Source organism: Panthera uncia, chromosome A2 (assembly GCF_023721935.1).
Source record: "Panthera uncia isolate 11264 chromosome A2, Puncia_PCG_1.0, whole genome shotgun sequence".
Lineage (NCBI taxonomy): Eukaryota > Metazoa > Chordata > Mammalia > Carnivora > Felidae > Panthera > Panthera uncia.
Genome location: NC_064816.1, coordinates 67,075,580 through 67,092,618, shown reverse-complemented (window position 1 = coordinate 67,092,618; position 17,039 = coordinate 67,075,580). Strand labels below are relative to the sequence as shown.

Below are 17,039 nucleotides of genomic sequence, written 5' to 3'. Positions count from 1 at the left end.
TTTCTTTCTTTCTTTCTTTCTTTCTTTCTTTCTTTCTTTCTTTCTTTCTTAAAGGATGTTTTGTGACTGCAATGCAACCGAATGAGAGATCCATAATAGAAAAATATCTGGAAAATCTGTAAACATTTGTAATCCAAATAACACATTTCCAAATAATCCATGGCCAAAGAATTAATCAAAAAGGAGATTAGACAATAAACTGAATAAAAATGAAAGTGTGGCATTTTACAATTTGTGGGATGCAGCTAAAACATTGTCATCCCAGAGAAATTTAAAGGACTAAATGCTTATTTTTTTGGGGGGGGGGGGAAGGGTTTCAAATCAGGGACCTAAACTCTTATCCTCAAACTAAAAAGAAGAAAGCATGTTAAATTCAAAATAAGCAGACAATTTGAAGTAATAAAAATAACAACAGAAATCTATGTAATAGGAAACAAACAAAAACAATTGGGAAAATCAGGGAAAGCAAAAACTTTTTGAGGTCATTAGAATTTATAAACCTTTAACTTGGCTTTGGAAAAAGAAAAGCCAGAAGTTAACAAATATCAGAAGTGAGATTCACCCTGTCTGTTTCCAAGCTGTCCACCTGCCAGGTGGTGCCTCCCTCCAGAGTTTTATCTCAGTTGCCACTGTGTTTCAAAAACCCCACACTGCGGAGACACCTGTGGCTCATGTCCACGTTGATCCTCTGGGGGAGGTTCTTGCCATGCTCTGGCCAGCACTTGCTTGTTCCAGAAAATGTTAATGTCACCGTGCAGTGGCAACAGCTCAGAGTTTATGGTAAAATCACAACACACAGCCTGTACCAGGGTTTGCTGCCTTCAGCCTGTGTCTTTGTTCCTATACCAGTGAACAGGCAGTTCTATGACACCCACCAGGTCTTTTGCTCATGGAGAGGCTGTATCACCTCTACTGAATGCACTCCTAGCAGTGGAGCCACTTCTCCCTATGAAACCTAGGGGATCCTCAGACTGTGCTGCCTGCTCCCGAGGCTCTGCCCTGCTTCCTTATTGGAGCATGAATTCCAAAATTTCAGCCTGAGCTCCACTGTTTGCAAATAATTGGCAGTATTGAAACCCTTTCTTTTTTCCCCATCAATGGTTTTGGGAAACAGTTTTCTTGTGTAGTCCCCTGCTCGTGTTTTCATTCTTTCTGTCTTTCTTTCTCTCTACCTACTTGCAGGGGGAGTACTTTTCTTGCATGATCCCAATGCAGAGCCTTATCTCCCCCTCTCTCTTTCTCTTCTCCGTGAAATAGCTCCATGAAAACAGCTCCTGCCCCTCCACGACAGCATGGCTCTTCTCTCCCCCAGTTCACCTCTCCACACCACATACCTGCCACATTCTTTCCCTCAAATTATGCAGAATGTTCTGTTAATCCTTAGATCCGTTTCCTAGGTGTTCCAGATGTTTCGATGTTGTTGTAGCTGTGTTTGAGGGACAAGACATGCCCAGTGTCTACTACTCCACTGTCTTCTGGAAAAAGTTTTTTTTTTTAAGTTCATTTTGAGAGAGAGCTGATAGGGAAGGGCAGTGAGAGAGGGGGAGAGAGAATCTCAAGCAGGCTCTGCACTGTTAGTACAGAGCCTGACATGAGGCTCGATCTCACAAACCATGAGATGATGACCTGAGCTGAGATCAAAAGTCAGATGCTTAACCAACTGAGCCACCCAGACACTCTTGGAAAAAGTCTTAATAATAATAATAATAATAATTAATAATTTAGCATGTTTTCCAAAATGAAGATTCATAATAAACTGAGTTTATCAAGTGTCTTAATCTAAAAGAAAAACAATGGGCAACTGTAATGTATGTATATTCCAACTATACCTATTAAATAAGTTGAATCGTTTTTAACTAAAAAATGTTTCTACTGAGAGAAATTCTGCTGGATTGAAGACACAGGTTGCTATGATGGGCACGCCTATGGAGAGGGACATTTGTCAGGGAACTGACGGTGGCTTCTAGGACTTAAGGGACTCTGTCCTACAACTGTAAGGAACTGAATTCTCTTGGCAATCATAGGAGCTTGGAAGAGAACCCTGAGCTGTTATGGATGAGAACATAACGTGGTCAACTCCTAACTGTAGCCTTGAGACTCTGAGCAGAGGACCTAACCCATGGTAATTGTGAGATAATATATTTGACAAAGGGTCAGAGATCGGTGTGTTTGGGCAGACTCCTTTCTGGTCATTTGCAGCTGAAAGACATCTGAAAACAAAATGAGTGTCATATAGTTTATCATTTGTGTACTTAGTGAACTCCTGTCAGTTTCCAAAACACAGTACCAATAGAGAAAATCATGAAGTGTTGGCATCAGCAACAATTCCAGTTCAAACAACTCAAGATCAACCTCTCCATCATCCAGTTAGAAACCTATGTTTAGAGCTGCCTATTTTTTCTCAGATGGATTAAGACAGTGTAGGCAAGCTATGGTCAACCTGACCATGGTCGAACTTGCTTAGATGAGTTCAACTCTGTACCATTCCAAAAAGTAATTTTCAATTATTTCTTTATTCTAGAGTAAGTGACATATGTATTTATTTGAAACCACTTACCTAGGGTTGCCTAGGTGGCTCAGTTGAGCATCTTACTCTTTATTTCGGCTCAGGTCATGATCTCATGGTTTGTGAAATCTGTGCTGGCTTGCTTCAGATTCTCTCTCTCTTACTATCTCTCTGCCCCTCCTCTGCCGGTGCTCTCTCTCTCTCTCCATCTCTCTCAAAATAAAAATAAAACCACCTACCTATAAAGCATCATAAAATTACAAATAGTTCATCACGAAAAGGCAAACTCAAGTAATCAGAATCATGTGTTGCATGTTCAATAAATACTCAAGAGACCATAGCAGACAGATGAGTCTATAGGCCTGGAAGATTTGTTCAGGGCCATTGCAATGCAGATTTTTCTCCACCTTTCTCAAAAGCCATGGGACTATATAATAAAACCTGAAGTTCGTAATTATCCTAAGGCATTGTCTAATCCAGTGGAAAGTAAACCAAAAAAAAACCCAAAAACAAAAAAAAAACAACAAAACAAGGTTTTCTGGAATATCTAGAATATTCAGTTGTTCAGAAACAAAAATGCTCCCTTCCTGGATAAATGAAAAGTCTAATGTATTTTTTCCTTTCAAATTGATTAAATGACAAATATTTTGAATTCTTAAGTGTTACTTCCTTAAAAGAGGAAAGTGGTATCTAATACTGGTAAACGTTTTATTGCCCCAGTTTTGCAATAATTATAAGTGAAAAAAAAGAGGAGTAAGAGAAGATAAACAGTACAGAAAAACAATAAAAGCATTCAGACTTTTCAATTGTGCAAAAAATTTTGTATACTTCTGTTAGTTGTAAGCAATTGGCACAAAGAAAACAGAGTACATCTTCTTGTGGTATCTATGTAACTTGAAAATTTGTGGAGGGAAATGTTATAGAATTTAACTTGTAATTAATATTAAACATTATGTTTACACTAATGAAACACATAATTTATGGACTATGAAGTAACATGTATACAATATTTTTTAAAGTTTATTTATTTTGAGAGGGAGGACCAGAGGGAGAGGGGGAGAGAGAATTCCAAGCAGGCTCTGCATTGTCAGCTGAGAGCCTGATGCAGTGCTCGAACTCATGAACCATGAAAACATGACCTGAGCTAAAATCAAGAGTCAGATGCTTAACTGACTGAGCCCCAATATACATACAGATTTTTAAGATATAGCTTGAGACGTAAAGAAGCTTAGTTTTTGTGGCTGTGGGTTATATTCCCAGACCCCTAAGCTTTTATTCCTTTTATTGTATAGAATAAAACTTTGGTGGGAAACTTTGAGAAGCATGTCTTAAGATATTAGATAATCCTTTTAAAAAACACCTTTATTGAGGTATACTCGATATATAATACACTGCACATATTCACCGTGCACTTTGATAAGTTTTGATGTATGTATACATCTGTGAATACATCCTAGCAATCTAGGTAATGAGGTTATGCATCACCTGCAGAAGCTTCTTCATTTTCCTTTGTAATTTCTCTCTTCATCCCTCCTCACCATCTGTCAACTAGGCAAGTGATCTCTAATCTGCCTTCTGTCAGTATAGATTACTTTGCACTGCCCAGACTTTTGTATAAATGGAATAATACACTATGTGTTTTTTGAGGGAGTGTGTTAAAAAAAAAGGAAAGAAAGAAAGAAAGAAACAAACAAACCTTGTTTAGAGCTTCCAGTACTTCAGAAGGATTGAGACAGTGCACGCTTCTACAAGCACAAATGGACCCTATACAGAGTTACCAGTTCCCACATGTAATGTAAAGAAATGGAGATAGCTAGTTCCTCAGGCAAACTATTCCACCTAGATTCCCAGTGTATCCTGCTTTTAGCCCCCCTGCAAGTGTTATGATGACAAATACGTATGCTCATTAGTATTATGTGCAATATCGAACAGTAGTTTCAGCTCAGGCCACATCAAATGCCAACCCAGCTCAGCCTACTGCTTCACAGCCTCTACATTTGGCACATGTTCCTGGGGAGTAATCTCACCAGCTCCAAATCTAGTGGTTAAAGAAAATGGATCCAAAGGAGGATGTTCAAATGAATGCACAGGGAGGGTCAGTGCTAAATGAAAATGTCAGTTGACACTGGCTAGATTAGAGGTACATGTTTTCATAAGCTGCAGTTCCCTTCAGCACAGTATATTTCTTTTCTTCCTTTTTTCAGTTTATCATGGCAACGGAAGTCATGTTACTAGTTTATGTACAGCAAGTTGGATGATTTCCTGTTAGGCAAGAAAGAGGTCAGCAACAGGCTCCCTGTAACATTGTCACAGTTAACAGTGATGGGAAACAAACATGAAAAAGTAGATCATTGTATGGATGATGGGCTTAATGGTGAGGGTTGTGAAGGTGCAGATGAAGATGACCATCAATTTAAAGACCTCGAGGGCCGCCTGGGTGGCTCAGTTGGTTAACTGACTGACATGGGCTCAGGTCATGCTCTCGCAGTTTGTGAGTTTGAGCCCCACGTCAGGCTCTGTGCTGGCAGCTCAGAGCCTGGAGCCTACTTTGGATTCTGTGTCTCCCCCTCTCTTCCCCTCCCTTGCTCACGCTCTGTGTCTCTCTGTCTCTCAATAATAAATAAATGTTAAAAAAAAAAAAAAAAGACCTCGGTTAATGGCTTTTGCTTGGTCTTTTATCACTGCGTTCTGTACCTAATACCAGAGGGGCTTCCAGATGTCAGCAGTTAAGCATGAAAAGTTATTGCAGCTGAAGAGGAGGGTTTGACTTTAGGAAAGTGTTTTAAATAATAGTATAGTGTGTGTGTGTGTGTGTGTGTGTGTGTGTGTGTGTGTGTGTGTAAACACACACATACATGTTATATATAATTAAATATATAACCTTTTTATTATGTACAGAGGTTTTTTTTGTTAAATGTAAGCTTATATATATGAATACCATAAACACAAATGGATTGCTAATTGTGTGATTTTTAAAGATACTAACAGAACATAGTGTAACAACATTGATCTTCCAAACTTTATTCATCTCAATTATATATATTATACCAAGACAGACATATTTATGAATCTTATTTTTTGTTTTAAGTTTACTTATTTACTATTGAGAGAGACAGAGACAGCACGAGGAGGGGAGGGACAGAGAGAGAGAGAGAAAGAGAGTGAGAGAGAATCCCAAGCAGGCTCTGCAGTGTTAGTACAGAGCCCAATGGAGGCTTGAACTCCTGAAGCATGAGATCATGACATGAACCAAAACCAAGTGCTGGATGCTTAACCAACTGAACGACCCAGGTGCCCCTATGAGTCTTATTTCTTTTTTTTTTTTTTTTTAACGTTTATTTATTTTTGAGAGAGAGAGACAGAGCATGAACGGGGGAGGGTCAGAGAGAGAGGGAGACACAGAATCTGAAACAGGCTCCAGGCTCTCAGCGGTCAGCACAGAGCCCTACGCGGGGCTCGAACTCACGGACCGCGAGATCATGACCTGAGCCGAAGTCGGACGCTTAACTGACTGAGCCACCCAGGCTCCCCGAGTCTTATTTCTTAAAAGAGCTGCTTTGTGTATAAATATCTATGGTTAGTAGTTCAGCGTGTGTACCATTCAGTGTGTAATTTAATATACTTTCTATGAATTATTCTGAAAGTTTTAAGTGGATGATCTCACAGTTTTTAATGAAGAATGTTACTGAGTTTAAATGTGCTACTAGCTTCTTGTCTAGCCATAAACCAAGAAACTTAGCAGTGATCTTAATTTTATTAGGTAAGGGACACCTATTTTAAGAGCATGTATCATCTATTGGAGTTAGTACCTTAAAGAAAAGATTGCTCTTCAGTGGCATCAACAGTGGTATAAAATATTTTATAAAGGCAATATAAAAGAGAATACTTTTATAAAATCAATTATCCTAGAAATCATTTTACATTACAAGAAAATTACGGACCAGTAACTCTCATGAGCATAAATGCAAACACTCTTAATAAGATTTTAGTGAATAGAATCATCAATAAATAAAAAGGATAATATGTGATGGCCAAGTGATGTTTATCCTAGGAATGAAAGGCATCATCAGATCCATAGACTTTAAGAAGAAAAAAAATTATATGATCATCTCAATAGATCAGAAAAGGAATTTGATTAAACTGTTTTTAGTTTTAAAAACCATAAAAACCATTTATAGTTTTAAAAAACAGCAAAAATATGAATAGAAGGAAATATTCACATCATGATAAAGGGTATCTACAAAAAAATCTACAGCTAACTTAAGTTTTCATGGTAAAAGACCCAAAGTTTTTCCCCTTAGATTAGAAAGTAGGCAAGAATGTCTACTGTCACTAATCCTAGTCAAAATCATAGTGGAAGACCCACCCAGTGCAATAAGGCAAGAAAAGTAAATAAAGCACTGCAGATTGGGAAGGAAAAAATGAAACCATCTCTATTTATGTCTGACTTTATGGTCTATCTAGAAAATCTGACAGAATCTACAAAAAAAGCTGCTAGAAGTAATGAGTTCAGCAGGATTACAAGATCCAAATTGGCATATAAAAATCAATTATATCTTTGCAATAAACAATGAGAAGTGGAAACTAAAAAAACATAGTATTTACTAGCACTAAAAATCATAAATACTTAGGTATAAATTTAACAAAACATGGCAAGATTCATACACTGAAAATGATAGAATGAACGAAGTCAAAGAAGACCTAAATAAATGGGGATATATACCATGTTCATGGATTTGAAGATTCATTATTCCAGGATATTTGTTTTTTCCCCCCCAAACTATATTCAATGTAATCCCATTCAAAATCCTGGCAGTTTTTTTCTTTTTGGTAGAAATTGACAAGCTCATCCTAAAATTTATATGTAAAGCCAGGAAAACTAGAATTTTTGAAAAGAAAAAAAAGTTGGAAGGTTGACAGTAATTGATAGTTAGGTTTATAGTAAGTTTATAGTTAACTTTGTAGTAAGGTTAAAACTTACTATAAAACTACAATAATTGAGACAATATCCACCCCCAAAAATGCAAAGGCATTTAAATGGAAAAAGAATAGTTTTTCTCAATAAATTTTTGTTGGAACAATTGGATATCATATGCAAAGAGGAAAAAAAAAAAAAAAAAGAACCTTGCTGGCCTCCAGAGGAGATGGCACATGAGCTGGGTGTGAAGTCTGGGTATATTTACATACAAGCCTGGCATACTTCTGCCTCATTGTAGACAGTTGGTATAGAGCCTGTGGAATACACATTCTAGAGGCTGCATCTCTACCTATCAAGAGCCCTTGTATCTACCTTAACACCATATATAAAAATTCAAATCAGAATATAAACTATAACATAACTAAAACTGTAAATCTTAACTATAAAACTGCTAAAAGAAAGCATAGGAGAAAACCTTTGTACCCTTGGGTTAGCCAGAAGAATGTTATATTAAAATTTTTGTGATAAGTTGGACTTCATCAAAATTAAGAACTTTAACTTTAGCCTCTCAAGAGCCATTCTTAAGAAAATGAAAAGACAAGCTACAGACTGGAAGCTGTTTGCAAATTACAAATTTGATAAATGAACAAAATGAATATATTAAAAACATATAAAGAACTCTAAAAACTCAATAATAACAATCCAGCAGAAGGTGGCAAAAGATTTTAACAGATGCTTTAACAAAGAAGATACAGACATCTATAGGCAGATGGCAAATAAGCACACAAAACAATGCTCAACATCACTAGTCATTATGGAAATATATGTAGAAATCAGAGATACCACAACATACCAATTATACTGGCTAAAATGAAGAAGAGGAGAAAAACCTGATGGTACCAGGTGTTGGTAAGAATGTAGAACTCAGACATTGGTGGTGAGAATGCAGAACAGCACATATAGCTTTGCCAAGGTTCACTTCAGTAAATAGTTTCACAATTTCTCATAAAATTAAACCCATACTTAACATGTGACCCAGCAGACATAACATATGTATGACTTAACATAATTCACAAACATATGACTTAACATATGACCCAGCACTCTTATACCTAGGTATTTACCCAAGTTAAATAAGAACTGTGTTTATACAAAAACTAGTCCATGATTGACTATAGCGGTTTTATTCATAAAAGAATGAATTATGAATTCATTCGAGCTTGGAGCATCAGAAATGTTCTTCCTTTGCTAAATGGATAAACAAACCAGGATATGTATACAATGGACTACTACTACTTAGTAATAAAAAGAAAGAAATTACTGCAACATGTAACAACATAGATGAAAAATGCATTGTTCTAAGTTGAAGCCAGACTCAAAAGACTATATACTGTATGACTTCATTTATATGACTTTCTGGAAAAGGCAAAACTGTTGACACAGTAAGCCAATCAATGGTTGCCTGGAGTGGGAGTTGGATTTGACTTTTACAAAGGACGTAGGTAATTATGGAGGAGGCTGATAGAATTATTCTATATCTTTACTTGTGGTAGTAATATGTATGTTGGTCAAAACTCATGGAAATGTACACTAAAATGGGTGAATTTTATTAGATACAAAAAATCTAACTGATAGCATCAAAAAGGGCTTCGTAAGATCCTTGGGTCTTGAAAGTTTTGAAGGTGTCCTGGTGGGGAGTAGGGAGGAGCTCAAGGGACAAAGGATTTGCAAAGACTTAAAGGTAGCAAACAGTGGTACCTGGGTGGCTCAGTTGGTTAAGCATCCAACTCTTGGTTTCGGCTCTAGAGACTTGAGATTTGAGATTTTTGTGAGATTGAGCCCTGCATTAGGCCCCACACTGTCAGCATGGAAACTACCTGGGATTCTCTCTCCCTCTCTGTCTCTGCCCCTCCCCCATTCATGCTCTGTCTCTCTCTGTCTCAACAATAAATAAACGTTAAAAAAAAAAATTAAAAAGAATAGAACAGGGCAAGAAGTAAAGCAGTTATAAAAGCTGTGGGAACAGTCCAAAAGAGGAGATGGTAGCTTGGATTAGGGGGTAGCAATGAAGATGGACAGAAGTAGATAGAAGGCTTATGGACGGATCTTGGCCACTTATGGGTGAATTGGGTATGGAATGCGGGTCAGAGAAAAAAGGCCAGGATAACTCCCAAGTTTAAGGACCTGAGCAACCTAGTAGATGGTGGTGGCATTACTGAGATGGAGAGTGAGGGAAATATACCTTGGGTGAGGGGTTGGAGTAGAGAATGAAAAACTTCCCATGTTTTTGTTCCATGAACACCAAGGGGCAGAGGGTTTTTTTTTTTTTTTATGTTAAAGTAATTTTTTTTGTTGAGATATAATTGACACATAATAATACATTAGTATCAGATGTACAGCATAATGATTGAGGATTCTTTTCTTTTTTAAAGAACTTGGGCTTTGGTATTTTTCTCTCTTTACCTGGTGTCTCAGTTTAGGCTGCTATGATAAAGCAAAGAAAGTACCACAGACCAGATGGCTTATAAACAACAGAAGTCTATTTCTTACAGTTCGGGGGCTAGAAGTCCAAGATCAGGCTGTGTGGTGGGGTTCTGGTAAGGGAGCTCTTCTGGATTGCAGATTGCTGACACCTGGGCAGAGAGCAGGGCGAGGAAGCAAGGTCTTTTGTGACTCATAAGGGCACTAATCCCATTCATGAGGGCTCCTACCTTATGCACTCCTCTAATCCTAATTACCTCCCAAAGTCCCTACTTCCTAATACTGTTATATTGGGGGTTAGGATTTCAACATATGAATTTTAGGAGGACACAGTCAGTCAATAACAGGAAAATGGAGGCTTTAATCAGGGGAGGGACTTAGTTTTTATCTTAAGCAACTGCTCTGGCAGGCCTGTCGATGAGACATGGAAAGGGTGAGATTAGGAGTGAGAGCAGTTGGTGATTTAGTGTGGCATCAGGTGGAGACAAAGAAATCCTGGGTCAACACTAGAACAGTTTACACAGGAAGGGGCAGAATTAGTGGGAAATGGTGATACCAGATATCTCAGGTGACAGGTGAGTCCTAGGTGATGTTCCCATTTGTATGCTGAGAGACATCCAAGAAGAACTGGGTGTAAGGGATGTGTAGATAATTTTTTATCAGTTTGGATTATATTAAGTGGCTCTATACCTTTAAAGAACTGACTTGATTTTTTCATTCTGATACTATTTGCATACAGCACCCAGCAGTATACCTGAGTAATAGGTAAGCTACCACAGTACCGTGGGAGTGAAGTTGGTTGGAATGCAGACAGCCAATGTGGAATCTGAACAAGGTGACTGCTCATGGTTTTCCCTGTGTTCTGTGTGCCAGCATCTCACTAAGTACCTGTGGCCTCGGAATGAGTCCCACCTGTATCAGATTTGTATGTCCACTGGAGGAAGGATTCAGGGAGTACAGAGGTACAGCTTAACGAGGAAAATCTCTTATCTTTGGAAGGGTGGCAAAGTGGAGAACCAGATGTGAGGAGCCTTCTCCACGGATGATACACTTGAGCTCCTGTAGAAATATATCTTGGGTGGAGCTGACTTCTCTCCGAGCTCTCATTTCAGGGAGTGTCCTATTTGCCCCTTGTATGCTGCAACTTTTGGTTCTGGGTTGGCTCCTTTCCTTCCTTGTCTGGACTCTGACTGGTCCTGGTCACAGGTCTTTGTTTTGCTGTTCTCTGCTAGATGCATGGACTGTTTTTAAATCCTACCGTGGTCCTGTGTTTTTCAGCCTGAGAGAAAGTTTGGAGTGGTGGTGGTTGGCGTTGGCAGAGCTGGCTCAGTGCGGATCAGGGACTTGCGGAATCCACATGCTTCCTCGGCGTTCCTGAACCTGATTGGCTTCGTATCCAGGTGGCTGGCATTTGTCTTGTGCCTTGTAATTCATGGGAAGACCAGTGAGAATGGATTAGGGCTTGGGACATAGAGACTCTCCAGACCCAGGAGAGAGAAAGCCAGCTCTAGGGTCATTCCAGAGAACTGTGCTCAGGGTCAGCCCCACAGGATCTCAAGTTTGGATGGCTTTGGGGTCTGGAGTGCTGGGCCTGCGGCTGGGGTGTAAGGCGAGTCAGCCTTGATGGGACTGTGAAGACAAAGGCAGAGAAGATGAGAGCAGTGCCTAATAGTTACAGAAGGGTCACAGTGAACACATGTGGATTGGCTAAAAGAAGGCATTAGGTGTGTACCAGTTAATCATTATGTCAGTTATGATGGCCATCTATGTAGTGGCCCTGGGTTTTATAAGCCTTTTCAGCTATTTGACATAAATACCATTATCAACCCTACTTTACAGATACAGAAACTGAGCCACAGAGGGGTTAAATAATTTGACTATGGACACACAGCTGGAAAGTCTAAGACCTGGATTTGCATGCATGTCTATTTGATTCCAAAGCCCTTCATCTAAGCAACATGTGTTATTTTCCTTTTGATAATTTTGAGCCTTACTTTTCTTTAAGGTTTCGTTTATCTCCTATAACTCAATCAAAACCAGACTTCCTACCATGTTTCTTCTTCCCTGACCCATAGAGAAGGTGCTCAGCACCTTCCTTCACCACTTACCACTTCCTCATACACACCATTCACTGAACTAACACCATATAACATCATTTAGGAGTGTTAATTTATGAGTGAACAAGATGTAGGCACTTTCTTGGCTAAGGAGAGGGGGTGGCATGCAACTTAGACACGTCTCTGCTTTCTAGCGCTTTAGAGAAATCAAATAAATAGTGGCACAAAGCATGTTTTAACTCCTGTGATGGTCCCTGCAGATGTTTTTTCCATATCTTAATTCATGGGACCTACTTTCCTCCAGTTGACCTGTCTCAAACCTGGCTTTTCCCTTAAGGATATAAAGTGGGTTTGGGGACAGTAGAGAGACCCAGAAGTGCTAGGAGTCTGCCCTTGGGCAGTCTTCTCCTCTCAGTAAGATTCTAAGGGAGTTGCACACAAATGGGATATCAAAATTATTATTAACACTGTAACTCCCATTGCACCCCTGCCTGAAGCCAGGTTGAACACAACACTTGGGCTCAAGGCTGAAGCAGGGCCTCTCTTTGTCCCATAAGCCCCAGTCCCCTGCTAGCTGGCTGCTGTGACTGATACAGTCGAAACTCCTAAGCTACCCAAGTCAGGAGGGAAGATGGCCTGCTTTACAGTCCTGCCATTCTCACACTGTTCCCCATTCTTCATGACCTACCCGCTGTGTTGTAGCATCTCCCCTGGAAGCCTACTCTGAAACCTTAAAGTGGATATTCCCTGCCTTCCTTGAATTACCCACCTATACCCCCAACACAACGTTTCTCGTATTAATGTTGTGATGGTGCTACATTTATGCATGTGTGCCTTCCTTCCTCTTTTAGACTGTGAATGAAGTCTGGTATAGTCAGTGTTTGGCCAAATGCTTGGAGCTGGCTGTGATCATAGAGACCACTTCTCATGAGATAAAAGGAGATCAGTTGTTTTTATTTTAGAGATGGAATAATTCAAAGACCGCCATGTCATGTAGGCTGTTAGCAGTAGTGTTGGCACTCAGTGCCAGATCTCTTGACTTAAACCCTGAGGCTGTTTTTCTCACTCCATGTTGGAAACTGTCCTGGAAATGGGACAGAGGAAATTAATTTCTTTATATCCAAAAGCCCAAAAGCTAATTATCAGGACATTGTTGGGAGGAGAAGAGAAGGATAAATTCAAATAAATACAAGTATAAATATAAATATAAATATAACATATATATATGTATATATGTGGTCATTTATTTATTTGATATTCTGTGTACTTTTGAGTTGCATTTCTATTATTCTTAACTAGACGAGAGCTCGGGAACATTGATGAAGTCCAGCAGATTTCTTTGGAAAATGCTCTTTCCAGCCCAGAGGTAGAGGTTGCTTATATCTGCAGTGAGAGCTCCAGCCATGAGGACTATATCAGGTGGGTTTTCAATGTAGGTATTCCTTGCCTTGCACAGTAGTGCAGGAGTATAAAAATGACTGGGAAAGCTGAAATCTTGCAAAGAAGTTTTAATAATCAAAGGGAAAAGGGGCACCTGTGTGGCTCAGTTGGGTAAGCGTCCAACTTCAGCTCAGGTCATGATCTCATGGTTGGTGGGCTCGAGCCCCGTGTCAGGCTCTGCGCTGACAGCTCAGAGCCTAGAGCCTGCTTCGGATTCTGTGTTTCCCTCTCTCTCTGCCCCTTCCCCACTCGCACTCTGTCTCTGTCTCTTGAAGATGAATAAATGTTAAAAAAAAAAAAAAAAATTTTTAAAGGGAAAAATTACAGTGGGGCCATTACCTTTAAAAATTGTCAAAATCCTAAAAACTCTTACTATTGGTTATAAAAATATAAGAAAATGAAAATTATGTAAAACTAAAATTTATTTAGTACACTGTAATTTAAAACAATAGAAACAAAGAATTAAAGAGTTTTCTTTGTAAAAAACTGACAGTAGTTTGAATAGTGTTGGTTTCTTCTCATGGTAGGATGTGGAGCCAGCATCTATTCTGTGCCTTGGCAGATTGTTGTAATCCTTTCTTGTGCTTTTAATATTGTTAAATATCTCCAGGAGTTCCTTTAATATGAAGTATTTTTGCCAAGAGGTGAGGAAAGAAGTAGTGGTGGCATCGATATCATAGAGCAAGGGAGGTGACATGTTCCTCTGCCCCAGCTTCAAATGCAAAGCTTAGAGCCCTTCAAGCATTGGGTGGTACTGACCCTGGAAGGAGGAGCCCCACACAGGATCTGGCGGCTAACAAGGCAGTACCAGTCGCCTCCCTGAATCTCACTGCCCTCTTAGGTCCTTACATTAAATTGAAGCTGCCACCGTGCTATTCCCCAGGAGTAAGCTGCTCCCTCATTGTCACTCCAACTCTAGTGTGGAAAGAAACACCTTTCCTTGGTTCCCTTTAACCCACTTTGGCACCAGAATGTATTTCCTTAAAAAGGTAATTGTGTAATTTTCATCTTATAAATGTTTGTACCTTAAGAGTATCTAGAAAATAAAATCCAAACTTCTGAGTGTAGCATTCTGGGTTCTTCACAGTCAGACTCTCAGCTACTTTCATGATTTTGTTTCCCTCTCGTCCCTGAGTCCGCTTCCCTGCCATGCCGAAATTCATACTATTATCCAGATGGACAAATTTCCCATAAATATCCACGCCTCTGCATATGCTGCCCAAAGTGAAATTCCCTCATCTTGCATGTTGCACCTGGAAAATGCCTCCTATTTCAAGACCCAATTCAGATGTAGTTACTGAAATCTTCTCAAACTGCCTCAGGCAGAGCTGCTGTCATGGGTTCATGGGTTTGGTAGTCTTTATTTATAGCTATCATGTGGTAATAGACAATTTTCATATTAATGTCTTTTATTTCTCCTCCAGAGTAGCTGATAAATAGTGCCTAGTTGAATACATGAGTAGTTGAATGGATGCATGTTCAAATTAACACATACCTGGAAAGTCATTCTCCTCTAGCGCATTAGAAAATAATAGGAAGTACAATTCGTCCTCCTTATCCTCTGGCCCCAGTTCTCACTGATTCTCATCTGTAGTCCTACATAACTTGGAGATTTATGTGTATTTATAACATTCCATTCTCTGTTATGCAGGGCATTTTAGTGAAGCTTATTTGAATATATTTTCTCTCTCTTTTTTCCAAAGGCAGTTCCTTAATGCTGGTAAGCATGTCCTTGTGGAATATCCAATGACACTGTCTTGGGAAGCAGCTCAGGACCTGTGGAAGCTGGCTGAGCAGAAAGGTGACGTATGTTCTGTCTGGAGCACAGACCCTCTTTTAGAGTTTCTGCCTGTAAAATGTCTTTGGTACCATCTTTATGCCTTTAAAACTTAACCCTATGTCAGATATGTTACTGGTCCTGTGGGCTCCCAACCCCCTACTCATCCCCAAAATTGTAGGCGTGCATAAGGAGCACGTGTGGAGGGCCAGCAGGGCGGAGGGATGCGTGGGAATTTGCACATTTTTGTTAGAGACTTATCAGAGTCTTTGACTCTAATGAAAAGCATGAATTAGCTTTGCCCTGTGCCAGTGCCATGATATTATTTTGGTGTTATTCATATGAAACATTGCTAGTAGAAAAATGCCCAAGTCAGAGTAATGCATGCCCAAGTCTTATATGCATACTTTTTTAAATTTTTTATTCAAAAAAATTTTTGTTAATGCTTATTTACTTTTGAGAGAGAGAGAGAAAGAAACAGAGTGTGATTTTGGGAGAGGCAGAGAGAGAGGGGGACATAGAATTCGAAGCAGGCTCCAGGCTCCAAGCTGTCAGCACAGAGCCTAAGGTGGGGCTTGAACCCGTGAGCAGTGAGATCATGATCTGAGCTGAAGTCAGACGCTTAACCGACTGAGCTACCCAGGTGTCCCTATTTTTTTTATTTTTAATTAATTAATTTATTGTTTAATTTACATCTAAGTTAGCATATAGTGCAACAATGATTTCAGGAGTAGACTCCTTAATGCCCCTTACCCATTTAGCCCATCCCCCCTCCCACAACCCCTCCAGCAACCCTCTGTTTATTCTCTGTATTTAAGAGTCTCTTATGTTTTGTCCCCCTCCCTGTTTTTATATTCTTTTTGCTTCCCTTTCCTTATGTTCATCTGTTTTGTATCGTAAAGTCCTCATATGAGTGAAGTCATATGGTATTTGTCTTTCTCTGACTAATTTCGTTTAGCATAATACCTTCCAGTTCCATCTGTGTACTTGCAAATGGCAAGATTTCATTCTTTTTGCTAGTGCTGCTATAAACATTGGGGTGCATGTGTCCCTTCGAAATAGTACACCTGTAACCCTGGGATAAATACCTAGTAGTGCAATTGCTGAGTGTAGGGTACTTCTATTTTTAGTTTTTTGAGGAACCTCCATACTGTTTTCCAGAGTGGCTGCACCAGTTTGCATTCCCACCAGCAGTACAAAAGAGATCCTCTTTTCTCTGTATCCTTGCCAACTCTGTCGTTGCCTGAGTTGTTAATTTTAGCCATTCTGACAGGCGTGAGGTGGTATCTCATTGTGGTTTTGATTTGTATTTCCCTGATGATGAGTGATGTTGAGCATCTTTTCATGTGTCTCTTAGCCATCTGGATGTCTTCTTTGGAGAAGTGTCTATTCATGTCTTTTGCCCATTTCTTCACTGGATTATTCACTTTTTGGGTGTGGAGTTTGATACGTTCTTACAGATTTTGGATACTAACCCTTTATCTGATATGTCATTTGCAATTATGTGCATACTTTTCTAGTTTGTGTTGTTTCTCAAGAGGAGTATTTATCAAATATCTCCTACATGTTAGGAACTTGGGAACTCTACTACGTGTTTCATATATTATTTTGTTTAATTCTAGAAACCCTTGGAGGTAGGTATTTTCTCTTATGTATAGGAGCTTATGTATAGGAATCCATGGCTCAGAGAAGTTAAGTAATTTGTGCCAGATCACAAAGCTAGTAACAGGACTACTAATTGGAAGATAGAGATTTGAATTCAGTCTTTTCCAGCTCTGAAGTCTACATTCATTCCTCTAAGCCATACTGCCTTCCAGAGATTTTTGTTTTTACATTACCTGCACAAGTCCCTCTATGGAG

General features: G+C 39.3%; 1 protein-coding gene and 1 pseudogene across 7 annotated transcripts in view; both read left to right on the top strand.

Annotated features, from left to right (window-relative positions):
- BLVRA (biliverdin reductase A) overlaps positions 1 to 17,039 on the top strand; it is a 49,309-nt gene that overhangs the window by 13,883 nt on the left and 18,387 nt on the right. For 3 of the 7 annotated variants that reach the window (XM_049641290.1, XM_049641287.1, XM_049641291.1), the window contains exons 3-5: positions 11,184 to 11,305; positions 13,262 to 13,381; positions 15,106 to 15,203. In XM_049641290.1, the coding sequence (XP_049497247.1) occupies positions 11,184 to 11,305; positions 13,262 to 13,381; positions 15,106 to 15,203 (340 nt within the window). Of the gene's footprint in view, positions 2,123 to 10,644; positions 10,741 to 11,183; positions 11,306 to 13,261; positions 13,382 to 15,105; positions 15,204 to 17,039 lie in introns of all 7 variants that reach the window. The other 4 variants (XM_049641284.1, XM_049641285.1, XM_049641288.1 and 1 more) reach the window with 4 other exon arrangements.
- LOC125931037 (homocysteine-responsive endoplasmic reticulum-resident ubiquitin-like domain member 2 protein) lies at positions 3,494 to 9,008 on the top strand (annotated as a pseudogene).